This window comes from Poromitra crassiceps (assembly GCF_964638095.1).
Source record: "Poromitra crassiceps genome assembly, chromosome: 18".
NCBI classification, from domain to species: domain Eukaryota; kingdom Metazoa; phylum Chordata; class Actinopteri; order Beryciformes; family Melamphaidae; genus Poromitra; species Poromitra crassiceps.
Genome location: NC_139636.1, coordinates 1,080,063 through 1,107,850, shown reverse-complemented (window position 1 = coordinate 1,107,850; position 27,788 = coordinate 1,080,063). Strand labels below are relative to the sequence as shown.

At 43.3% G+C, this 27,788-nt stretch overlaps 1 protein-coding gene across 3 annotated transcripts; it reads left to right on the top strand.

The window, feature by feature from the left end:
• On the top strand, window positions 1–27,735 carry LOC310793291 (monoacylglycerol lipase ABHD2-like). Of its 3 annotated transcripts, none has more exons than XM_083655085.1 (11): window positions 1–109; window positions 857–946; window positions 6,770–7,000; window positions 7,898–8,073; window positions 10,521–10,688; window positions 12,113–12,296; window positions 14,333–14,425; window positions 16,100–16,201; window positions 17,690–17,759; window positions 18,511–18,595; window positions 24,622–27,735. In XM_083655085.1, the coding sequence occupies exons 3-11, from the start codon at window positions 6,789–6,791 to the stop codon at window positions 24,855–24,857; spliced, it is 1,326 nt and encodes a 441-aa protein (XP_083511211.1). In that variant the 5' UTR covers window positions 1–109; window positions 857–946; window positions 6,770–6,788; the 3' UTR covers window positions 24,858–27,735. The 3 variants fall into 3 exon arrangements, with proteins under 3 accessions (XP_083511211.1, XP_083511212.1, XP_083511213.1); XM_083655086.1 differs by having other exon boundaries at window positions 14–269; XM_083655087.1 differs by lacking the exon at window positions 1–109 and adding an exon at window positions 290–423.
• The last annotated feature ends 53 nt before the right edge of the window (window positions 27,736–27,788 follow it).

The window sequence follows — 27,788 nt, the reverse complement described above, 5'->3', positions numbered from 1 at the left end:
GACAGAGGGACAGACACACACACAGTCACACACAGAAAGAGAGAGAGAGAGAGAGCAGCCTGGATGAACAGACAGACTCCCAGCAGGCCTACCCTACAGCAGCAGAATGGTAGGCCGAGCCGGGTTTGAGTTTACAAACTTTTCGCTTCTCTTCAGCGTCGCTCCCTGGCTGCTGGAGACACTTTCACCTGAAGAAGAAACAAACCGAGGAGGGAGAGCAAGAAGACGCGACGCCACACTCTCCTGCGTGACTTCCCTGTAGCTGCGCGGTATTCGCCTTCACTTTGTTCTATTCTATTCTAATCTGTTCACTCTATGGTTCTATCTCTATTGTGTTCTTTCGAACCCGCGTCTACTCTATTCTCTTCTGTTGAATTCTGTTTGATCAACTGTTCATTCCATCGTAGTCAACAAGATTCTACAGTATGTAGTCCAAACAAAACTATTCTAACTTGTTCAATTCAGCATGTATTCTGTTCCATTCAAGTCAGCGCATGTTTTATCATATTGTCTGTCTGTTTAATTATATTTTTGTTCATCTAGTCAACATTTATTCTCTTCTGGATTATTCTCTTTTTAATCAACTGTCTATTATATTCTAATCTATTCTATAGTCTCACCCGTCTATTCTATTCTATTCTATTCTATTCTATTCTACCATCAGTGGATACACTGTAGCATGCTGATCTGTATCTTAATTCTGCTTAGGTGGAGTTGTTAGAGTCATGAGTGTCAGATTTTGCCCCACAGTCGCATGTTTTTATTGTTTTAATATAAAGTTATGACTTTTGCAGATTTAGAGAACAGCGGTGACTGCAGAATGTATTAACAAAATGATGAACTGTCTGTTTTCCAGTGCTGAGCATCATCACAACACATCACAGGTTTAAAACTGATCAAGGACGGGCTTTGAGCAGCCGCAGTTTCTTTAAAGTGACAAAGCAAGGTGAGTTCACTTCACTTCTTCAAGCCACTCTGAAGTCATTAACCATGTTTACTCTAGTAGGCCTGTTTACTCTAGTAGGCCTATATCTGCTGAATGTTTTGCAGTGGCTCATCATTTTGCTGCTTTGGGTGGTGTTTATGGTGGCACAGTGGCTTAGTGGTTAGCACTGTTGCCTCACAGCAAGAAGATCCCGGGTTCGAATCCCGGTCCGTCCCAGGTCCTTTCTGTGTGGCTTTGCATGTTTGTGTGGGTTTTCCTCCCACCAAGGCACTGGCAAAAGAACTGGAGTTAGTCAAGGCTGAGAGTGAGAGGAGTAGCGCACTCCTCACATAGCTTTATAAAAGCCAACATTAAAGAAAAGCCAGTTGGGCTCATCTGCTGAGTTGAGGACGACCTAAACTTATGTCACTGTAACACAGGCATGTTCAAAGTCCGGCCCGGGGGCCAAATGCGGCCCCCGGACTGATTTTAAACGGCCCGTGGCTTACAGTATCTATCAAAATATACTATATCAGTATTGGTTAATGAAGCAAGTTCAGTTTGCGTTTTTTTCCCTTCACTGAACGATGACAGCATCGACTCTGACTCTCATACAGTTTGTAGATAAGCACCAAGTCGGAACAACGCAGGCAGAACGAATGTTTTCAGACCGTAAACAAAATCCTTAGAGTACAATTGTATTGTATGCGTTTGTTTGTTTGTTTTTTCTTATAACCCATATGATCACATGATCAAATCTGGCCCCCATTCAAAAAGGTTTGGACAGCCTTGCTGTAACAAAACAAAGGTCATTCAAAAGACATGCAATTGGATGTGAGGTATCACACACTGCTTCCCACTGCTTAGAGCAGGGGCACTCAATTAAAATTCTAAGAGGTCCAGTTAGAGAAAATGTCCTCAAGCGAAGGTCCGGAACATTGAGCTTGCGTTATGATTCAGTCCCATTGAACTTAGGCTACTTCAATGATTGCAGTAGCCTAATGGTACAACGTCTGTATGTAGTCAATGACTGACTGTTAAATCAAAATAAACATCAATAATGTTTATTTACAGTTTTCATATTTAACTGGATTAATTATAAATAACTAGCCTACACTAATAATAAATACATGTTCTTTTCTCATTTCAAGTAAAATAATGGCTGCATTTAGAAATAACACAACAGAGTGCTTTGGAAAAATTTGCATCTTAAAATAAAGTGCTTTAATTTTACAAAAATAAGTTCCCCCTTGTCTTCCTTTTCTTAACTCCATTTCACATTTTATCAGTCAGGCTCTCAGCCAACAAACCTCCTTTTCTCTTGATAGAAGTGAGCTCCCACTCTATCTGTCTGTCTGTCTTTCTATCTATCGGTCGCTCGCAATGCAAACTTTGCATGCCGTGGTGTGTGTGCGCCCTGGATTTGAGTGTGTGTGTGCTCATGTGTGGCACTTCCATAGACAGCTGGTCAGGATCGCATCACACTTCACGAGACATACTGGTTTTGAACTGCTCGTGAGACCAATGAATGAACATGAGTCTGCCTGCTCTGGATTAAAACTAAAGCTTTGTTTTCGCGGTCTACTCGTTTCTTTTGAGCACGCGATGTGAAATACTTCTCTCGCATTTCTCTGAGTCTCACCTCTCCTCCGCCGTGTGTCAACTCTCCCGCAGCAGCAGCAGGCAGAATCGATTCGCTTGTTGATTGGCTGAGTAGCATCACGTGTGATGATTTACAGCGCATGCATTGGTCTGTGAGCTTCCTGACAGATAAACCAGTACCGTAAAGGCTAGAAAAGCATGTGCCGGTTAAAATAGAAATGCTCCGTGAAAATGTAACTATTCAGTGATTTGTAGGTTATAGGGCTCGGTCCGGATAGGATGGCGTCTGGGTCCGGATGCGGACCGGAGTCCGGACTTTGAGGATCGCTGGCTTAGAGAGTAGTAGAAAGTAGTAGATGGGTCAAATACACACAATACAATCAAGTGTAACTTAACATGGCACATTTATCTTATATAGTCTCCTGACCACCCGGTGACACTTGCTTTAATAATAATAATAATAATAATAATAATAATAATAATAATAATAATAATTAATTTAATTTATAAAGCACTTTTCAGTGACGCATTACCAAAGACGCTTCGTCATCCTCACCTGCTTGCTTGGCCTCTGCTGCATCGTGTATTAAACATCAACCTGAACCGTGTGTGTGTGTGTGTGTGTGTGTGTGTGTGTGTGTGTGTTTACATTTGTTTCAGCCTTAGTTATCCATTTCCTTGATCACCATTGATTACCACTCAAAGCAGTAAATTGAGTCACTGCACAAAATTCAGCACATACTACACAGTAAAACAGTAAATACTACCATAAATCCTACAGTAATACTACAGGAAAAAAAGCCTTTGTGCTCTAAATCCACTGAGTCCTTAGTCAAATTATATTTGGGCTTACGTGAGAACAACACACAAAGGGCTTCCTCTCTTTGACCGTTATTACCTGCCACAAAATTCAAAATAGGTTAATCTTGACTTCCCATTTATTTCGTTGCATGGCAACATCCCGTTGAGCATGATGTAGCCTGTAGCCTGTACTACAAAGCAAGATTAGTGGTTTAGCGAGGTAACTTCAGGTTTAACCCTGGTTTAGCCGTACTACAAAGCAAGTTAACTTCTAATCACCATGGCAACTCATGCTGCAAAGCTAACCTGGTCCCGACCAGGTTAGCTTCAGGGTATAAGATCAAAATCCATGAGAGACCCATATAATCGGCTCTCTGGAGTCACTCACCATTCATATAAGATCGCCATATGAAAAATAGATTGCAGTCAACTGAGAATAGAACAAGAAAAACATTTGTGGCTCTGTAGGCTACATAATTAAATTAAGCCTACTTACCACTTTATGTCTTAACAGCTCAACGATGCGTGGAGAAATATGATCACTATTAATCACGCAGCGCATATCATACACGGAGCCTCAAAGGGAGTGAGGGTGATATTCTCCTACATGCCAGAAAAGCCTATACATATAATATAGATATGGGATAAATATGGAATAGCCCCAATAGGCTACTAAATATGCAGGCTCTTGCATGTTTCAGCTGGAACTGTGTCCTGTAGGCTGTATGCCAATATATGAGCAAAAATAGGCTAGTTTTTATCAATGAAAACTATGCCCGCATCGTCTCAATTCAGTTCAGCAGTTTTCTCTTTTATATTAGGCATCAGCATTATCATTATTTTATATATTAATTATTCGATCAGTGCAACTACACACATAATGAGTGATAGAGATCATTATTCATTGAGCATGCGTTTCTAAATCTATGGTCTAAAATTTAGGTTTACAGATTGTGGAAATTTATAGGCTGAGATTACACATTTAGGGGACAGAAATCGCTGATCAAAGTAAATCAAATGACTGATGTGAATACAAGCCGCAGCTTTAGCAGTCCTTCAGCAGATTATATCCAACGCAGATTTTCATTCTGACATAGGTTACATTAAATATCCGCTAAAACTCTGATCACGCACTGCGCTTTCATTGAATGAGGAAATGGGTGTGAAAATGGGTGTGGGCGTGGATCAACTCAGCTGTTCATAATGTGATTGGCTAGCGCACCTCTTTCGCGTGGACGCGCGCCTGTGCACGAGCGAAAAACGTGCGCGTGCACAGGCAGATCCCAGATGAACCCAGCTTCAGTTATCGAGTAGAAAACCAGCGTCGTAGTATCCTTAAACTAGATAGCTTTGATCCTGTTCAGTCAAACCAGATCAAAGTGACAGATCGCGGGTCTGTTAAGCAGTGTTGGGCAAGTTACTTTTAATTAGTAACTTAGTTACAGTTACTAGTTACTGCTCTGAAAAGTAACTCAGTTACTTTAAGTTACTCGTTACTGTCCAGGTAACTTAGTTACTAGGAAAGTAACTTTTGAGTTACTTTTTTTTTTAACTCTCAATTCTCTTATTAATGCACACACATTATTTTGGGGTTGCTGTAGCACAGTGTGGGACAAGACAACATTGAGGCATATTTATTATTGCCTTCAAAAAGTAGCCAGTACACTTTTGGCACTGTATAATTAACAACTGTATCAGTAGTCTATAATATCCTGGCTGAACAACATAAACACTGTGGTTACCGTTTGTAAAAGCGGAGTGACAGTGAGCAGCAGAGCCCAGCACTGCCTGCAGATAGGGACAGAGCAGAGCCCCAAAGCAGCCGCTCGTCGCGGCTGCCTTTAATAGCAGTTCATCTCCAAAAGGCAGCTGACTTGCAGGCATTTTTTCCCCATTTCATGACCAAACAACGTGAAACACACCGTGAACACCCTCCAACGCGAGGGGAATCTGTAAGCGAGAGACGAGTGCTGTGCTTGCCTGGGTGCAGCAGGACACTGGTGACAGACAGCCTGAGAGAAGCGAGGAGGAGAGGGCTCCATGCTGCTGACTCGCCGAGCGGTGTGAAGTGAACACCGTTACCGTACACAACACAGCTCGCGCAAAATGACCCGTTTCACTATCAGAATTTGGTCCAGTAACATTAGAAAGTATAGAAGTGCCGCACGATTAGCCTACTTCCTCATCAGACCGCCGTCAGACTCGCATTTTCCTCTCTACCCTCGCTGCTGTAGGTCCCGCACAGAATCGTGGAGTAACGAGTAACGAGCCTGTTTAAACCGCAATAATTGTAAGTACGTTACGTTACTGATGAAGTAATTCGTTACAGTACTCGTTACCGCAAAAAGTAACTTAGTTACTGTAACGCGTTACTTAATAACGCGTTAGTCCCAACACTGCTGTTAAGACAGCTTCGTAGTACAGGCTACTGATGTATGACCATTGACTGTATGACCTAATGTTTTATTATTATTGTTATTATTAGGGGTCCAAGCATGTATTGTACTATTGTAATTGTTCTGTTTTGTATTATTATTATTATTATTATTATTATTATTATTATTATTATTATTATTATTATTATTTTGGTGTTAAAATGTCAACTAGTAGCTAAATGATAGGAAATAATCATTATGATGCCTGATGTTTCTTCTTTTAGAAGAAGTCCTGCAGTTCTACCTGCTTTCCAGCCCATTTATAAAAGCCCACATAATATCCTCAAGGTGCCACAGCGGCGTTGCAGGTTTCGCTGTGCCCTCAGCCAATAAAAACATGCAATAATGAGCAATGTTGGTCAAGTTACTTTCAAAATGTAATCTACTACATATTACTAGTTACTTTCATTTGAAAGTAAGAAGTTACTTTACAATGTTACTGTCTGTGTAGAGTAACTCGTTAGTTATTACACTACTTTTGCATTACTTTCACCAAAACAACAGCAGCAGCAGAATGACATCGCCGCCCCGGAACATCCCAAAAAATAATTTCAACTGCCTTGAAGTCAGTGTAAACAATCCAAAATTCAAAATTGTATTATTTTCCTTTGTTATTGTCATCTATAGTGGTTATTTGCATAAAACACACGGTTTGATTAGGAAATGATTGTATCTTTATTTAAATACCGGTAGGTGCTTTGATAAAAAAAAAAAAAAAAAATTGTAACTTTGGTTACTTGATAAAGTAACTGGTGTAATATTACTGAAATCCTATAAGTAATAAGTTACTGTTTATTACTGAGTTACTGCTAAAAGTAATGTATTACATGTAATATGTTACTTTTGTAATGAGTTACCCCCAACACTGATAATGAGTAGCTCGCACATTTCTTAATTGAATGAAAGGGGAACGGCAGTATTACAAAGCGGAAGTTTTTGTCCATTTTGATTTCAGGGGGGCAGCATCCCCTCGCACCCCTCCTCAAATCGGCTACTGTGTACGCAGGTCCTGTCCCGTCTCTACCATGGCCACGCTCGGGGACGCTGATGTGTACACCTTGGGCACCGAGCTGCCGGCCATGTTTGACGGCATGAAGCTGGCGGCGGTGGCCACCGTCCTGTACGTCATCGTCCGCTGTCTGAACCTGAAGAGCTCCACGTCACCACCGGACATCACCTACCAGGACACACCGCTCAGCCGCTACCTGCTCAAGTCCTGCCCCATGCTGACCAAAGAGTGAGTGTTTAGAAGTGCCTAGTCTGACTTCAGTTGACGTTGATGTGACTCAGCTATGACCACGCACTATGTCCTGCCGGTAAAACCTCTCGCTGTCAGGTGCAAAGAAGCGGCTGGCGACTGCACATGTATCGGAGGAAGCATGTGCTAGTCTACGCCTCTCCCCAGATCAGTAGAGGGGGTGGAGCAATGAACAGGACAGCAGGGGGAATTGGCCAAGTACAATTGAGGAGAAAATAGGAGAAAATCAGAAAAAACCCCACTGTGACAGGATGATGTAACATTAGTAGAAAAGGTAGTACCAAATGTAAATATTTAGAAGGAAAATCCAACGAGGAAAAGACTGGTCTAGAATGGATTACTTGTACTCAAGCTGGTAACTTGGAGTTGGACTTGAACTTGAGACGTTGTCCTGGTGACTCAGACTTTGACTCAGATTTGAACACTGGGAACTTTGGCCTCGACTAAGACTTGAAGGTGACTCAACTACACACTAAATGACTAGGTGGGGCACATAGCTATATCACCAGAACATGTGAACCTATGTTGATCTGGATTCCTGAGATCCATTTGTTACATAAGTTTACAGGGGAATACGATGCGGTTGTGTTATATAGAAGATATGAAGATGGTTGTGGATTACTAATAAAAAAAAAAACTCAGTGAACGTAGGGAATCTGAAGGTTGGTGTTGACTCACCCATCTCAGCTGCCAGGCAGCAGTTGAATGATGCAGGCGGCCTGTGGCCTCCTGGAGTGTTGTGTGTGTGTGGGGGGGGGGGTGTATCGGTATGTGTGTCTGTCTGCAGGGTGATCATCTTGGCCACGTCTGTAATGAAACGTCTCCAGGGTTGGAGGTTAGATCTGCGTTATGTAACACTGAGCTTCTCCTCTGTAGATACATTCCTCCCTTGCTCTGGGGGAAGAGCGGTCACCTCCAGACGGTTCTGTACGGCAAGGTGGGCCGCATCAACACTCCAACCCCCTCCGGCATCCGCAACTTCCTGCCCATGCAGGATGGGGCTACGGCCAGCTTTGATCTCTTCGAAGCGCTCGGGGACCACAGCACAGGAGGTAAAAGACTGTTTGTTTTGGTTTCGTTTTGTTTGGACAAAAATACTTGACCACGTTCACTTCCCGGCAGCGGTGCTTCCGGCTTGGTCAGACTGTTCCTACAGACACAATTGGCCGTGTCTGCGGGTGGGAATCCGGTGGGGTGTGTGTCCTGGTCGCTGCACTAGCAACTCCTCTGGTTCGGGTGGGCTGTCTGTTCAGGGGGAGGGGAACTGGGGGGAATAGCATAATCCCCCCCACCCATGCTACGTCCTGCCAGTGAAACTCCTCACTGTCAGGTGAAAGGTAGCGGCTGGCGACTGTATCGGATGGCAGAGGGGGTGGAGCAATGACCAGGAAAGCAGGGGGAATTGGTCAAGTACAATTGAGGAGAAAATGGGAGAGAGAAAAAAAACATTACCACACATATGGGGCCGGATAAAAAAAAAAAAGCACTTGTCTTTCAGGAGTTGGTTTTCCCACATTTTAAACTAGGGATGCACAATATATCGGCAATCATATCGGTATCAGCCGGTGTCATAATTTTTTAACATATCAGAATCAGAATTCTTTTATTTGCCAAGGTATGTTTTCACATACTAGGAATTTGTCTTGGTGTGATGGGTGTTCATTAACATTGATAAGAACAACTATACAAGACATAAACAAATAAAATATAAAGGGTCTAAAGAGATTATAAATTATTATAAAACGATTCAGATTTTAACAGATATAGACAGTATTAACAGAGTATAACCAGACTTGTAAAAATATTGCGTGAGTGGAAACATACCAACATCGGTCCGATGTTACAATGTTAATATCGGTTATCGGTATCAGGCAAAATTTTCCCATTGAGAGGAAACTCAAAATATATGATTTACGGACTTTTCCAAATGTTTTGGAAATAAAGAAATGCACTACTTTTTCAAATTCACAGTGTGTTTTTCAGTATGTACATTTGATCATCATAGAAATGTGTTTCTACAACGGCATGAGTGAATACTGGATTCTGATTGGCTAGCAACAGTGGTAAATACGCCAACAATCTACAGTTCGGCTCCAACCGCAGTATCACTCCGCTCCCTGATGCTGACTCCGTTCCCTGTGCTGACTCCGCCCACTGTTAGCCTGCAGTCTGCAAATCTTCAACAAGGAAATGGCCGATCTCTAACACAAGGAAATGTCCGATTTCGTAGTAACGTTTGATTTACTGGGTGGATTGAGTTTTGAGCAGTGGTTAGATGAAGATGAAGGTGAAGTGAACAAAGAAAGACATGGTGAAATTGGGGAGAGAGAACTGGCTGAGCTTGAGTTGTCACGAGTTCGGACTAGCGGGAGGTCGGACTAGCGGGAGGTCGGACTAGCGCCCGGACCCCGAACCTGGGACTGTCAAACAAACAAACGCCCTCTGCCGTCACCAGATATCAACACACCACCACCAAAACGGGCTGCTTTAGATAACTGTTTAAATAACTGTACTTTTACAGGCAATGTATCAATAACTGTGAATCCCGTTAAGGAATAGGTTAGTTGTTTTTTGGCTCAAAGGCAACTAAATGTTTAGTGCAATCATTGATCTTGTGTATGGAACTATATTCTGTGGCGGAAGGATAAATGTATTCTGAAACCAGTAATGATTATAAATAAATGAATTGGATGTTACAATTGTGTATTTTTTATATTATTTGGTAGCCGTTGTAGAAAACAAATTTAACACTCGAGGTCGGGGGTTGTGGGCACATTTACCACTGGTACAGGGTTGTGGCACTCGGCTTCGCCTCGTGCCACAACCCTGTACCAGTGGTAAATGTGCCCACAACCCCCTCCCTCTCGTGTTAAATTTGTTAATTTTATACGCATCATATCGACATCGGATCGGTTATCGGCCATAACAGCAATGTTAATATCGGTTATCGGTATTGACCAACATTTTCATATCGGTGTATCCCTATTTTAAACTGTATATAGCTCCACAGTAACATTACATTCATTCAAGCCAATTCAATGGCCAGTGCAACTATAGGGTCTGCCAACATGTTATCTGAGTATCTACCAATCTTCTGTCTTTTAAAGCTTGTTTTTCACTGAAGACACCACTTACTAATGTTCTCTCCTAAGTTGAATGTGCTTGTTTGTAAAGTATCAAGTGCAGCAAGTAGTGAGCAACCACGATACCAGACACATACAGTATTAGTCTTTCTGTCTGTGTAGACAGACAGAAAGACAAAGAATGGAATCCCCAGAGGGAGAATGCCATGGATTTTAGCAGCCAATTAACCACACGCACACACACACACACACACAGAAGCTTGCATGACCACATTTCCCCACAGTGACTAATTTGTCTGTGTTTGTGTACGCATTCCCTCTTGCACGTGTTTATGTGTGTGTGTGTGTTTATGTGTGTGTGTGTTTATGTGTGTGTGTGTTTATGTGTGTGTGTATGCCTATATGTTGCCATGCAGACGACATCACCATGGTAATCTGTCCCGGGATCGGTAACCATAGCGAGAAGAACTACATACGGACCTTCGTGGATCACTCCCAGCGGCAGGGCTACCGCTGTGCCGTGCTCAACCACCTGGGGGCTCTGCCCAACATGGAGCTCACCTCGCCACGCATGTTCACCTACGGTATGCAGGGAATACCAGGGGGGCGATCAGACCTACAGCTTGTTTTCTTTGGTCCAACCATGAGGGAAACGTGTACTGATTTTCTGTTCATTTGGGATCACATTGCCCAATTAGAAGTGAACCGGGGCTTGTAAACAAAATGTAATAAAAATATAATGGAATTTGTAATGATAATTCTGGTACAGGATATAAATCCTCTACACCAGACTCAAAACACCATAAAAAAGTTATTTCAAATTACGGTAATATCACAATAATCACAAATCACATATAATCCACACTGCTCTGCAACTCACACACAAAAACACACACACACACACACACACACACACACACACACACACACACACACACACACACACACACACACACACACACATATATACAGTACATACCATACGTATACATATTTACGCTTTCACCTCGGACGGTTCGCGCCTCCACGTCGTCCATTATTTTCTGATAATGGACACCTCGGCGTGCATTAACCCTTACTTAATATCTTTGTACCCAATTTAGTGTTTTGTGTTCATTTAATTTAATGTAATTTCTTCAGATTACATTCTCACACCTAATGAGCTGCGCTGCAGTTGACTTGTAAAAGGACCAAGACTTGTATTTTCAGGTACCGTAGTTTTGGTGCGGCTCTTTGGTTTCACCTGAGTTCAAATGTTGTCAATTGGCCAAACACAGACCAAACTGAAGGAGTAAAGGCTACGCTATGCTAAACACAGACCAAACTGAAGGAGTAAATGCTACGCTATGCTAAACACAGACCAAACTGAAGGAGTAAATGCTACGCTATGCTAAACACAGACCAAACTGAAGGAGTAAATGCTACGCTATGCTAAACACAGACCAAACTGAAGGAGTAAATGCTCCGCTATGCTAAACACAGACCAAACTGAAGGAGTAAATGCTACGCTATGCTAAACACAAACCAAACTGAAGGAGTAAATGCTACGCTATGCTAAACACAGACCAAACTGAAGGAGTAAATGCTACGCTATGCTAAACACAGACCAAACTGAAGGAGTAAATGCTACGCTATGCTAAACGCTATGCTGAGTTTGAAGAAATTGCTCTAAACTGTTATTTTGATTTTGTTTGTTGTTTTTTATTTGACACGTTTTTATGAAAGTACAGCAGATGATATTTTGACTGTTAGTCAATTTCAGTAGTCTGTTGTGTGGAGAAAATTAAAGGTGAAATATAGTAGTAGAGTGACTAGGTTTTCATTGGAAAGTGTGGCTGTATCAATGTCTAAAAGGTTATAGGCTTTTAGGCTATACGCCAAAGAAACTCCATTTTATCAAAACAATTGGGTACACTGTACACATTTATGTTACAGCTGCTTACGTCTTCATTCAAAAGTTGTGTATTCCTCAGTATTGCACGGTTGTGAAAGTGTCTCTTCCATCCAGGCTGTACGTGGGAGTTTGCAGCCATGGTGGCCTACATCAAGCGAGCCTTCCCCCAAACGCTGCTGGTGGTGGTGGGCTTCAGCCTGGGAGGGAACATTGTGTGCAAGTTCCTGGGTGAGAAGCGATGCAACCAGGACCGAGTCATCTGCTGCATCAGCGTCTGCCAGGGATACAGCGCTCTCAGGTGGGTAGAACCAGGGTTGGATACGTTTGGAAAGCTTTGGATTGTAGGGATGCTGCGTCTTAAACTGTACTTTTGTCCACACCATTCTTTATTGAATGAAAGCGCATTATAAAAGTGCATTACTTAGGCTAGTAGTAGTACATGAATCTGTCTCGGTTGGTTGGGGCTAAAATCTGGTGTGGGACCTTCTCTTCCCATCTTTCCACTGTACTTCCTCTCTACTGTCAACAGTTCTCTAACACAGTATTGCCAAAAAATAATCTAAAGGAAAGAATGAGATAAAGTTCTGATAAAACTTGGTGAAGAAGCACATCCCAAAACAACGGTCTTCAAAGCAGGTGCTGCTGGACCAAACGACAAGAGCAGTACAAGAACGGAACAGTCTGCACACTGTAGCTCCTCACACTCTTCTTCAGACACAAAACACACATAGACAAGAACCCTTCCCCTCGGTCACATGATTCACATGGTCATCACATGACCCCGGTGGAAGTAAGTTTGACCCACTAAGTTATAGAAAATGCATTTAAATAAATACATGTCGATAAATATATACAGATATGTACAAATATGATACAATCAAATGTAGAAAAAAGCCCTCACAGCACATCAGAAAATAACATCGGGCCGGAAGGCCATCATACCTTGAAAATGGCCAGATATAAATAGACGCGCCTCTATATTTAAAAAAAGGGGGAGTGTCACTAAGGGTGCTTTCTCACTGGGAACAATTCCTTTCGTTCCGTTCTGTTCCGTGCCGAGTACGATCATCCTCCCCCCGCTGGTCAGCTTTCACATTACAACATTTCTTCCGTGCTCGGGAACAAAACGGAACACTTGCAGAGTACACTTGCATCATCAACTACGCCTGGAGTGTATCCTCGCCCGTGTGCTGTCTATGTGGTTCGGTACGGTTGGCGTTCACCTTCGCAAGTGTTCCGTCCCCGGGCTCGCCAAAGCGTTCTCCAGACCACCTTTTCAAGTGGTCCCTGTCACGGTTCCCCGTTCCGCGCCCGGGCACGGAACACAACGTTCACACACACATGACACGAAGTCTCATGAAGTCCTCATTCAGACCTCTGGGAGTGAGTGTGTCAAGTGTGTAAATCCAAAATAATGCTCTCCTCAGGAGTATAGAATCAATATCCCCTCATCATTTCATCATGAATTTCTGATAAACCAGAAGAAAACTTGTATTTCATGACTCGAATCAGCCCTCCTTGAAGGTTTTCAAGATCTTATACAGTATAATCACCTGAACAGTGATACTCATGGCACACATTGCTATGGCACAGTGCAACAAAATTGCAGTTCCAGTTCACCAGTAGATTGTGTGTGTGTGTGTGTGTGTGTGTGTGTGTGTGTGTGTGTGTGTGTGTGTTAGGAATTCTACCTGGCTTGCGCTGCAGTGGTAATCGTTCATCCATAGTGTATGTAGGGCAAAGTCAAGGCTGGACTGCACTCTGGTTGCCTTGGTTTCCTTTGTGTGTAACAACAACATCCATACACACGTCATGGCTTCCACAAACTTCAGTGCACCTTGTGCGTGCGTGCGTGCGTGCGTGCCTGCGTGCGTGCGCTGTACAAATAAAGTGAAGTGAGTGCACGCGAGGCCATACACTACAGGGACGGGACAGGCTGTCTTCAGCACACATGTGCTTGTTAGTTTGTCACAGGTCTTCATTCCTTTTCAACCAAGGAACTTTAAACCAGGTGAACGTCACAAGGGTTTAAAGTGAGAGAGGCACACGTGACATTTTCCTAATTTTATAGCAGAGCAAAAAAGTGTCTTTTTCCAAATCAAAGCAGATATTCTGCCAAATAAAAAGTAAATGCCGTTACGGCCTTAATCCTGGGCTTGTGTGTTGGACACTTGAGTCTTTCGATTCTCCTCTTTATTTGAATTCTGTTTATAATCACAAATGTTCTTTTGATCATCAGATAGAGCTCAACAAGAGAGCCTTCTTATTCTAATGACGTGTGTGTGTGTGTGTGTGTGTGTGTGCGTGTGCGTGCGCGTGCGCGTGCGTGCGTAGGGCCCAGGAAACATTCCTCCAGTGGGACCAGGGTCGGAGGGTGTACAACTTCCTGTTGGCAGAGAACATGAAGAAGCTCATCCTGTCACACAGGTGTGACACACAGCATTCTGTCATCTAAAGTGTTGCTAAGTACTTTGTAACTGTTTTGAAAAATGCGATTTAAATCAACATTAAAGGGATACGCCACTTTTTCGGGAGTTTAGTATACAGTATACATTGACCTACAGTCGTGAAGTTAGTAAGTATCGCCGTAGAATGGAAGCCAATGGTACACCCCTTCAAAATAACCAAAAACACACATCTAATTGCGCCAAAATACATGTTGTGCTTCATTATTGACTGTGTGACATTGTGCGTCATTATTGACTGTGTTTAGTGTTAAGTGATGGCCCTTTCCCCTCTGAGACCCGCTAATGTTCCAGGAACATCATTGAGATGAGTCAGCTCATTTCTGCTTTCCTCTCTCACAGCCTTGTGCTCGTGTGGGAGTAGAGTAGATATGATTGTATTCTTCTTGTGTTGGTGTGGGGGTAGGGTAGATATGATTGTATTCTTCCCAGCCATCTGTGAACTGGGCGAAGGTTGAATTCCCTAGAGAACTGAAGTCCTCTGACTTCATCGAAAACTCACAGTGTCCCGAGGGTGGGGGCTCTCTCTGGGCATAAGACAACAAGCTGATGTGAGTTTGGCACTCTGTGGTTAGGAGGACTTTCTCACTGTTGGAGAGACTCTGGTGCACAGATCAACTTTTTGCTGGAATAAAATCCTCCTTTATTCACTTAAGGAGCGTTCACACCGAGATATTTATTTTTCGCTCTGTCGCTCAAGTCAACCCTTTGGAATCGCTCTGTCGCTCTGTTTAAATCGCTCATCAACAGGCACACGAAATGACGGACATGTGGGGGATATAACGTTACGCAATGTCATGCTGTTTGTCCACTACGAGCCACCGTCATTGTTTACAAGCTAAGCCTATCAGCGTGCTCCTAATGCGAGCTGCATACCGGTAGTACAGACTTCACTTCATGTCAGCTGTCAGCCTGTCAATGCGGTTTGTTGCCACACAATAAACCAGCGGTTTGTTCCAAGCCAGAGTGATCCTTGACTCGCTCTCACACGGCAGCCAATCAGCATTGAACAGCGAGCGACTGATGCCAGCGTATTTTCGCTCGAGTTGGAATATTTCATCTTGAGCGACGAGCGTATTTTCGCTCTGTCGCTCTGTCTCTGCCGCTCGGACGCCCAGCGATTATTCTCCCAGGCGAATATACGCTCAATCGCTCGTTTGCATTGACTTTGTATGTAAACTCGACGCCAGCAACAAACTTTAATAGGTCGGTGTGAACGCCCCTTTAGAATGAGCAACTGATTAATTGATGAATCAGCTTATAGAGGCAGCATTTGTAGTCTGTAGATAGTCAGTGGGTTGCTATGGCAACAGCCTAACACACAAGATAAACATCCACAGGAGGAAGCGCTGCTTTCTCTCTTTCTTGTGCAATCTGCCTAGAGATGAGAAATTTATTTGAGCTTTTTACTAGTCACTAGCCGAGTGCTGGTGAACTGCGGCTGTCACTGGAGTTGATTTACTCTATCAGCTAGGCAGGAAACATGCCGTCGTTTGGAGGTTTGGCTCTATGCTAAAGGTTTGTTGGTAAGAAGTGAGCGTGGCAGGGGAGTTGTAGGGTTTACTAGTCACTGTCACCAGTGGACAATCTCTCCTGATCTATGTCATTAAATGCCTGTGTAATTGTTTTGTTCCAGGCGCACTTTGTTTGGCATGAACTCCAGCAAGATGGAGGAGGGAGACCTGAACAGACTGTTCGCAGCCACTTCTCTCATGCAGATCGATGACAGCATCATGAGGTTTTTTCTTTTCTTTTTTTTACAAGACTGCTTGTGGCCCTTCAAATTCATCAATGTTATCTCATTTGACATTGTAGGCATTTAGCTGAAACTCAGTATACATCAGATCGGCAATACGTCATTTTGTAGGCGGCACATGTTCCCGCACCGTTTTAGGGGGGAAACACAAGCCTCTCCACGTTGACTTCAATGTAAGATAGCACTACCCCCAAAAAATTATAGAAAAATAACAATCAATCTAATTTATTAAAGGGATAGTTCAGTTTGTTTGAAGTGGGGTCCTATGAGGTACTCTCATACAGTCAGTGCACTGGGTAAAGCACTCTGGACGCATCGCCCACCGAGAAAGGAGAACTGCACTCCAGCTGCGGCAGGCACAGAGAGCTGTCTGCTGAGTGTGATGGGGGCCAAGAGCAAAAACATACAAAACAACAGAAAGAATACATAAAGTGCTTCCATACTGCTCACCTGGCATAATGCAAGTCTCCACAAGCCCTGTGATGCCAAGTTGACTTGAGAAGATGTCATTTACACCCTGTTTTTAGCTGAAATTCGTCACTGGAGCTAGCAGCTGAAAGTTCAACAACTAGGCTACAACCTTGCTACAGTGACGATTTCAGCTAAAAACAGGGTGTAAATGACATCTTCTCAAGTCAACTTGGCATCTCAGGGCTTGTGGGAGACTTGCATTATGCCAGGTGAGCAGTATGGAAGCATTTCATGTATTTTTTCTGTTGTTTTGTATGTTTTTGCTCTTGGCCCCCATCACACTCAGCAGACAGCTCTCTGTGCCTGTTGCAGCTGGAGTGCAGTTCTCCTATCTCGGTGGGCGATGCGTCCAGAGTGCTTTACCCAGTGCACTGACTGTATGAGAGTACCTCATAGGACCCCACTTCAAACAAACTGAACTATCCCTTTAATGACCCCAAAACACCATGACATGACAATATATTACAACTCGTCTGACCATAGAATGGGCAAGATACTGTATACCGGAAATATTACTTTGACCCATCTAAAATCATGTGACTCATGTCACATGTGACATTCTTTTTTTACAGCCTCGTGACTCGTCAGTCTAGTAGTAGCCGCCAAGTAGCCGGGATGGTACAACGACACTAGGCCTCCACGAGTCATGGGGCTGTAAATAAAAGAACGTCACATGTGACATGAGTCACATGATTTTAGATGCGTCAAAGTAATATTTCCAGTGTATGTAGGAGTAATATATTGTCATGTAGGCTAATGGTGTTTTGGCGTCATTAATAAACGAGATTGATTCTGTTAATTTTCTATCATTCTTTTTGGGTCATGCTATTTTACATTGAAGTCAACGGGGAGAGGCTTGTGTTTTCCCCCTAAAAGCGGGTGGGGCCTAATTGCAGATCTGATGTACTATGTCTCGCTCAAACACTCGTCAAACAGGACACACTGCCTGCTTGGACTTGGTGCTGCATCACTCATGGTCTGACATGATTTGTGTTGTAGGAAATTCCATGGCTACAGCTCCGTGAAGGAGTACTATGAGAAGGAAAGCTGTGTACAGTACATCCACAACGTAAGTGACACGCCTCCACTGTCTGTGGCATTCAGTTTGCTTCAGTTCACTTCAAACAACCGCATTTTCCCTCAAGGAGCATAAAGCAGAGGATGCTGTCAGTGAATATTAATACTAATCTTTAGTACTACAAGTGATGTACACATGAGACTTTAATACAACAGAAGCAAGGTTCTAAGGAGGAGACTGCCATAAAGCTAAGTTCTGGTCAGGATATACGTAGGTGTTACTTACAAGGCAGTGCATAGAGGCATATAAAGAGTTTATTTATTTATTTATTTTTATTTATTATTATTTTTGGTTAAACAGTCCATCAGGTGAGAAGGTGGTTGGCTAAAGAGCTGGGTCTTTCAGCCTGCTCGTAAAGATTGAGAGGGACCCTGTGGATCGAATGGAGTTTGGTAGCTCGCTCCACCACTGAGGAACCACAGTCTGGATAGAGACTTAGATCATGTCTACATTAGGCCATTTTCTATGGATTCGCACTTGGCTTGCAGCTATTATCCTTTAATTATTACACTTCCTCTATTGTTTTGAGCCCCAAAGACGGAGGCTTCGGACCAGGGTGGGAATTCTGTCGTTTTAGGGGCAAGGCCATTTGGCCTTCGGCATCGCATATTTTTTTAGGGCACAAGGCCACTAATGAGAATAATATGATAATAAGAACTAAGGTAAACAGCAACATGACAGCATTAGGTTTTCCAAAGCCATTGAGAGAGTAAATGTATAAGTCATGTTGTTTCTCTTTCAGGTCACGGTGCCTCTCCTCCTGCTAAACTCCTCAGATGACCCGCTGGTCCATCAGTCACTGCTGGCCATCCCACGCTCACTTGCAGGTCTGCCTCTACAGCTTAATTTCATTTCTCTGTAGAAAGTTAGTGATCAGTTGTTGATGATTTAGAAATATTTTGGGTGTTACTGATGTCGTCGTGAGCTTTGATATATTGGATTATATTGTAATGATGTAGAAAGATGAATCAAATACGGTAATATCACATGTGGTTTTACCCAAAAGCACCTTACAGAATTTTTATGAGTGCGTACATTTTATGGGCGACCATAATGGAAATGAAGGCCTGGCACTGGCAGTATTAAGCCCAATTTATGCTTCGTCTGCCGACACTTTTGAAACGGTCGCCGACAGAAATGAGGACTTGAGTCGACACTTTCAAGTGTCGGCGAGAGGTGTCTGCTACCTAGTGAAATTTCGAGTGTCGCTGACTACGTCACATAATGTCGCTCAAGTGTGATTGGCTATATCGACGGGCACGCGCTTGACTTCCTTGTTTTAGTTTTCGCTGAAATGAAATTAATGAACGTGTCTCCCATGGACTGTATGTGTCTCCGCTATTTTTATCAGCATGTCCTTGATGTATGACTTCGTGAAAATCACAAAGAACATCGTGACCAACTTCCCAGAGAGAGAGGAGGTGATTGTGTGGTTGTGTGTCGTTATATGCGGCTGCAGTTACATCTTGCCTCCGACATGGGTTCACTGACAGCATTCTCTCTCTTGGCTGTCTGCACTAGTTCTCTGCCTCCCTCTGTCTCTAGCGTCACGTGACCGTTGAGCCGAGGAGAGAAGCATAAATGCAGCAACATGAGCGACACTTTATTTTTTTTATTTTTCATGTGCTGAGGGACACTTTATAATAAGTATAAATTAAGCTTTAGTCTCCTGCCTTTATTTACGCAAATGTATTTATTATTTAGAAAGGAAGAAGAAATTCAGCTACTCTTGGAGGTGATGGGTGGAGCCTCTTTATAAGAACCAACATGTTTCAGCAGAGGACAAGAGCCCCCGTGTTCAGAATGGTTCACTCATTCACTCACTCACTATTCCCCATGTGCTGTTTATCATAATAGTCAACTATATTGGGAACGATCAAATGTGTTTCGCACACTACCTCACTCTTCTTCTCCTTTGGTAAACATGACCGCATTGCATTGTGGTACAGTATATGAGAGAAAACGTAGGGTACATTCGCTGTTCAGTGTTCACTAGAAATTGCAGTGCATTTTGGGTATTTTGTAGTAGTGAATAAAATTAACCGTTGAGAATTCGGACACTAGTAAAAATGACTAGCACACTATATACTATGTGGGAGCTATCAGCTCAGCGGCACCCTGACTCAGACTCTGTGTTGATAAAGGCATGTGAGAGCTATCTGCTCAGTGGCACCCTGACTCAGACTCTGTGTTGATAAAGGCATGTGGGAGCTATCTGCTCAGTGACACCCTGACTCAGACTCTGTGTTGATAAAGGCATGTGGGAGCTATCTGCTCAGTGACACCCTGACTCAGACTGTGTTGATAAAGGCATGTGGGAGCTATCTGCTCAGTGACACCCTGACTCAGACTGTGTTGATAAAGGCATGTGGGAGCTATCTGCTCAGTGGCCCCCTGACTCAGACTCTGTGTTGATAAAGGCATGTGAGAGCTATCTGCTCAGTGGCACCCTGACTCAGACTCTGTGTTGATAAAGGCATGTGAGAGCTATCTGCTCAGTGGCCCCCTGACTCAGACTCTGTGTTGATAAAGGCATGTGAGAGCTATCTGCTCAGCAGCACCCTGACTCAGACTCTGTGTTGATAAAGGCATGTGAGAGCTATCTGCTCAGTGGCCCCCTGACTCAGACTCTGTGTTGATAAAGGCATGTGGGAGCTATCTGCTCAGTGACACCCTGACTCAGACTCTGTGTTGATAAAGGCATGTGAGAGCTATCTGCTCAGCAGCACCCTGACTCAGACAGTCTTGTTGAATTTTTCAGGGCCATGCGATCCCCCTGTGCTGTGGGATTATTTATAGGTGTGTGTGTGTGTGTGTGTGTGTGTGTGTGTTGGTGTGTCACTGCCTTCTCCCTCACTGTCTGTATAGGTCACTAGCATTGGCCCTTGTGTGTGTGTGTGTGTGTGTGTGTGTGTGTGTGTGTGTGTGTGTGTGTGTGTGTGTGTGTGTGTGTGTGTGTGTGTGTGTGTGTGTGTGTGTGTGTGTGTGTGTGTGTGTGTGTCACTGCCTTCTCCCTCACTGTCTGTATAGGTCACTAGCTTTGGCCCTTGTGTGTGTAAATCAGCAATGCTAGGCCTTGTGGGGGAAGAGGTAACTTAGACCTTTGCCCCTGAAATCCTAAACTTGCTCTTTAGTGGAAGGAGACAGGCCTAATGGCTGATTGGGTTTATTTCATCATTTCAAAAGATGACATCGCTGTTGTTGTGTGATGACATCACTGTTGTTGTGTGATGACATCACTGTTGTTGTGTAACCTTCTTGTAATATTCTGCTCACCACTTGAGAAACACAACAACAAACAAATACACTTCACCGCATGTTGACAGCCCAATAAATAGATGATTTAATTGAGCCCCTCAGTAGATGATGCAGCCAAAATGGGTTTGTTCTATTTCAGTTGAGAATGTGAAACACATTAAAGTCAAACTAGGACCCTGATTATTATTATAGCAGTTATGATAACAGTTGTTCAGCAGTTAATGGACAAAGTGAAGTTTGGATAAAAAAATACAAATCTTGATGGTGAAAATCTTCCTAGTCCATGTGTATGTCACAATACACTTCTGTTTCCTGACTTTTTTGAATTACTAGCAACAGGCAAAAAGTAGAGTCCGCACACTGGGTAGAGACTTACTCCCAGTAGAGTTATTGTATGTTTGCACACGCATGCATGCACGCACACACACTCACGCACACGTGTGTGTGTGCGCGCACACACACACACACACACACACACACACACACACACACACACACACACACATAGCTGATCAGGGCAGGGCAGCGGCAGGCTGCTCTTGATGTACAGCTTCTTGACTGATGGTTTGCCAAACGGCCACTGAAGTGAATAGCAGCATGTTCAGCAGTTTGGAATGAATGTGTGGTGGGTGTGGCTGACAGCATATCGTAGGCTGTGAAAAAGGAGATTTTCTGGGGTATCTGGTAAGTGGAGATTGGTGGGTACCCGACCCGTAGAACCCATTTTCATTCACATATCTTGAGGTGAGAGGTCAAGGCACCCCTTTGAAAATAGTTTTTCCTTGGTCAAAATGTTTGTAGACCGTTATTTACCCCTTTTTCCGGGGGACATAGGATGCCTTACTGTAGGTCATCCAGTTTCACAGTCTGCTGTTAAAACTAAGCCTGCTACAGCCATATGATTTGTATACAAAAAATAAGAAGAATAAGAAGACTCCTGTGAAGATCAGGAGTGTTGGCAGGTATATAATATAGTATTAATACAGTTATTAACTTGATGTACAAAAAACTCCACTTTTTGAGAGTTTCAAAGCATAATCATAATGGCTTTGATTTGAGTTTTGTTAATAGCTTCTCCTTTTCGTTTTTGTCCCTTCAATGTAAAGGATGCCCAAATCAATGCGCTTTAGACCAGTGGTTCTCACAGACGTGGCCTTCAGGACTCACAGGTTTTCACTCTAGCTGTCTCATCAGGGACCTGCTTTCTGAATTGGACAATTGGACAGAAATCCAGCAGGGTTCTGGGTAGGGATGCACCGATCCACATTTTTTCACTTCCGATCCGATACCGATACCTGAATTTGGATATCTGCCGATACCGATACTATACCGATACTATTCCGATACCAGGTCAGAAAAGCAGGAAATCCTGTAAAAATTCCCATCCTGAAAACAAATATGCAACTAAGGGTTTCAAATTGAGTGTTAATATTTATTAAATTCCAAGACAGTGTTAAACTACTAGTGCAATGCCATATACACTATGAGTATCAAAAAATACCTGTCATATTAATCTGAACAGCAGATACAAATCAAGCAGACACACACACTACTATGTAGCAACAAACATGGTTTTCAAGTGTCAAATATGAAATAAAGTGTAAACTTCTCTACACTGCCCCTCTCCAATAAATCAGCACAAACAATCAAGTACCCTCACTGGCTCTTGTAGCATCAACAAATCATAGTTGAAATAAAAGAATAGTGCAATAAATACTGTAAACATTCACACTATCAATAAAACAATGTGCATCTAATCAGCACAAATTAAGTACATTCTGGCTCGTGTAGCAGCAACAAATCAAGGTTTTCAAATTCAAATATCAAATATTTGAAATAAAAGAAAAGTGCAATAAGTGTTAACATCTTACACATAAAACAATCTGCATCTGAACAGCACAAATGATGTACAGTATGAGGTTTGGCATTGAAAGGTGACCTGGCTTAAGCTTAACACCAGAGTCTGTAACGATTCTTCAAAAGAAAACAAACAACGGGGAGTGATTTGGGTTTTCTAGTCTAATGTTTTACAAATCGCACTTAAACTTTGGCAGGTTCTTTTTGAGGAATATGAGCATTTCTGCTCTCTCTGCTGTCAGACGATTCCTCTTTTCATCCACGATATTGGTCATCGAGTACAATGAAGTTGAGCAACTTCTCCGTAATGCATTTAGCTTTCACGTTGTCTGCTGGAAGTTTACCCTGCTTTTGAAATTATTCCAGAAGTGATTCCTGGCGGCTCGTTTCGTCTTTCAGCCCTCTCTGTAAAAAATCTTCGTGCTCCTTCAGGTGGTACCTTTTCAAATGTTTGATAAGGTTAGTGGTATTGTACGTCGCGATGGTTCTTCCGCCTCTCGGAACAACGGCTTTGCAAACGTTGCACTTTGCTGTCTTGCTTTGCGGTGTTTCGACAGTAAAAAAGTTCCACACAGCGGACATGTGTGGAAAAGTTGGATAGCTTCAGTGCCGCTAAAATGCTAGCCTGCTAGCTGGCTTCTTGTTGTGTTTTTCCCCTCCAGTGCCATGCGCTTCCCTAGCTGGCCTGGCTGCAAACTGTGGAGTGGATTTTCTAGACGGAGGCGTATCTCATGCGTCTCATTGAGACACGCCTCCGTTCAGGAAATCCATTCCACATTTTGCATACCGCTCGCAGACTAGCCACAGCAGGCAGGAATCTCTTGTGCCAGCGGAGTCATTTCAGCAGACACCATGAAAGCACAGACATGGCTTGTGGATCGGAAATTTTCCGCTTGAGTATCGGACATTTCCGATCCATTAATTAGGTCGATATCGGATACCGATACTGGATCGGATCGGCCCCATCCCTAGTTCTGGGCTGTGAGGACCAGGGGTCTGTGGGTCTGTGTGCAATGTGTGTGAATTTGACAGCAGTGTGAGGTCCAAAAAGGTGAATCTGATTCAAACATTGGACCCATTTCCCTCAATGTAGTTCGCGCGTGCGTACAGGTGTGTAGTACTACATGGGGAACTGAGGGAGCGCACCTATATGAGGAACAACTCCCCCCCCCCTATTTTATTATTGTAAAAACAAACCCTTGGAGAAAAAGTGTGGGAGCTCCGTAGTTCTTGGCTAGCACTAAAACCTCTTATCCTTGAACTTTTGATATTCAGAGGTTCTTGCTACAGAGCTTTTCTTCTTATTATCTGACTGTGTACTACACATATTTGCTGTTGTTTTTGAGGAAGTCTTCTATGGTGTGTGTCATTCACAAATGCAATTTTTGTAACAGTGTTTCCTTGTCTTTTATCGATGGTTATAGCTGTCATATAGCTGTATATAGCTGTCATTTCCGCCTTGTACAGGCAGCACAACGCTGAAGAAGGCCTGTGGGCTGAAACGTTCGTTGTTGCTGCTGCTGCCCAGAAGTGAAATTAAAACTTTGAAAAGGACATCTAGAGTGCTGGTATATAATTTGCCATGATTCTTGTTCATATTGTACTGTTGAGAGAGGGGGGAAAAACACTCACAAAACGATCCTTTTTTCGGTCCCTATCTCTCTCTCTTTGTCCATGTGTGTGTGCTTGTCTGTCTCTCTCTCTCAATCTATCTCTGCCTCTCTCTCTGCCCCTCCAGAGAAGAAGCCCAACGTGATGTTTGCCCTGACCCAACATGGAGGCCACCTGGGCTTCTTCGAGGGGGCGGTGCTGTTCCCTCAGCCTCTCACCTGGATGGACAAGGTCATAGTGAAGTACGCCGACGCCATCTGTCTGTGGGAGAGGAAACTGCCGCCCTGCCGCAGGACCGGCCGCAACCACGCACACTCCTCAGACCAGAGCACAGGCGAAACACAACACACGCCAAGTGTGTAAACTGCTTCATTTGTGCCCGATCCTGCTGGAACAGGATTGTGGTACTTATTTGTGTGGACCGGGCATGATTCTTTTTGGCCTGCCTGCCATGTAATAATCCCATTTCCATAATGAAGACAGGTGATTACCCTATTCGAAAGTAGCACTGAGCAATAGTAATAATCGGGCGTCCGGGTAGTGCAGCGGTAGATTCACTGCATACCAACGTGAGGGTCGCAGGTTCGAGCCCCCGTGTTGTCTCCGGCTTGGTCGGGCGTCCATACAGGCACGATTGGCTGTGTCTGCAGGTGGGAAGCCGGAATGAGGGTATGTGTCCTGGTCGCTGCACTAGCGCCTCCTCTGTTTGGGGCGGAAGGGAACTGGTGGGAATAGCGTCATCCACGTGCTACAGTATGTCCTGCCGGTGAAACGCCCCACTGTCAGGTGAAAAGAAAGCGGCTGGCAACTGCACATGTATCGGAGGAAGCATGTGTAGAGGGGGTGGGGCAGCGACCGGGCAGCAGGGGGAATGGGCCAAATTGTGGAGAAAAATGGGGGGAAACATAAAAAGAAAAGCAATGGTAATAATGACATCACATGAGTGAGCTGCTCTGCAAAGTGTTATAGTTCACTTCAGACGTCATCATGGCTAAAAGACAGTTGAATTTGCTGTCCATATGTCCGCTGTGTGGACTATTTTTGGAAAACTAGAAAAGGTCAACTTTTTTTTATGTCTTACAGTTCTCTGCTGGGACAATAACGCCTCAATTCATATTTGCATAGATGAAAACAGACATTCTTTGGAGTGCAGACCTGGAAGTCCCGTAGTTCAATATGTGGGCAATTACACGTGTCCAGAAATAATTGGTCATATGACTGGTTGTCATGAAAGGGCTGTAAGCTGTAAGCTGTAAGCTGTAAGCTGTAAGCCCCACATCACTGTGGGTGTTTCAAAAACCAGCCCGGGTCCAGCCCAGTGTCCCATTAGGTCCAAATCTAGCTGCATGGAACAACCACGATAAGTTTTATTCCTGTCAATTCATTATTACCGGGCACACACACACACACACACACACACACACACACACACACACACACACACACACACACACACACACACACACACAGTCTTGCGTCTTCAGTCAGTAACATAAATTGCATGATATGGGTAGGATGGCCCTGGATGGGAGGAGAAACCGTTTTCCCCCGTTTCTCTCCATCAGTGTCTGAATGGCACTTGCACTGTTCTACGGTAGGCAGATTATTATTTTAAAACCAAAGCATTTAGCTATTGAGCACTGGAGCTTTAAAGAGGAGGATGAAGGCTATGACAGTGAAACTCACTTTAAATAATTATGACACTTTCTTTCTTTCTTTTCACTTCTCGATTTAAGTGCCTTAATTGCCAATGTTTAACATGTTTAACACGTGGGTTTCTCCGTTGAACTTGAATCATTGAGCTGAAACTGATGGGTGACACAGTTATCACGATCACCAGCGTTTAATCAAGTCACAAGCTCTTTGAATGTGCTTATATTTCTATTCTACAATGTTTTATTGTTTGATATGATGCAATCGTATTGCTTATTTCTACGAAGAAATTATTATTGTGGTGGGACCAGTTTGGTTGTTGCTTATATGGTGTATTCATCACTGTATTGTCCACGGTGCACAGTGGACCATCAGCCTGTAGTGTTACTGTAGGAAAGTTTATATAGGGGCCTAGGGGGGGTTCAGCTTGGAGGGAAGTAGGTGGCGGGGTGGAGGATCATGGGAAATGGAGTTCCTTTAGGAGTAATCCTTTCCCACAGATACCATTTAACTTCACGACAGGAGAATTAGGGCTTCAGATGTATCTTGACAGAAAGTGATAAGCAAGAGAAAACACACAGGTTTAAAAAAATCCCAGTAATGGGAAATATGCAGGCTTAATGTAAACTAGGGCTAACAGTCATAACAGTCTCCTAGTCGAGGTCAGCTTGTCCCACTCCACAAATTGCTCCACAGCCACTAAACAGGCCCAGCAGATAACAGCTGCTGTTGTATGGTCAAGTGATTTAATTTGCTAAATGCTGCTGTTAACATTGATTAATACCATACAGATGTGCCCTTGCATAGTGTGGAAAATACCTGAATCTATAATCTGCTGCATGAGGTACCTACCCTCTGTGTTGGTATAATGAGGCTGAAAGGCTGTTCAGGACAAACCAGGGTCAACCAGTGTTTGCAAATACCCAACATGGTTTCAAAAGCAAGGAGAGAAGAGAGAGCTACTGTGACGTACAGTATATGTCAAATACAATATGCAAGCTGCGCCGGTGTAAAATAATGATGAGCAAAACCATAATAAGACAACAACAACAAAACATGTAATAATTGTTTGGGGCTTACTTTAGATAGTTTTGCTCCTAATTGACTTGCACTAGCGTTGTTATTAATAAATTCCATGTGGGACCTTTGTGAATTTTCGACAAATGTTGCTGATGTCAAAAACCTTTTCACGTGTCTTAAACCGCCAGCTAGCTTGTTATTATTAAAAAAAAGGACCTCAGTCTGCTCTTTAACCCTTGTACCCTACTAACTTTGTTGCGACTAAGCGCCCACTGGTCCATGGTCATGGATCTTGATATTAGTTCTTATTTTTGATAGTCTTAAAAGCCCAACCCACCACCAGCACCTTACTGCCTCTCTGTGTGCAATATGTACTGTTTGCCTTCACTGTTTACACTCCCTGCTGTACTATATGCATTACAATCATATCAGTGACATTTATAGTCACGCCAATCTGATTTAGTCATCATCATGTGCTTTGTTTTTCATGTGCTACACACATTACAGCCATGGATATAATACATTTGGTTTGGATTAATCCATTAATAAATCATTTTCAGGTATCTGTGTCTGTTCATTGTAACCTGTCCCATATTCCTCGATCATTACCTCCACCAACCG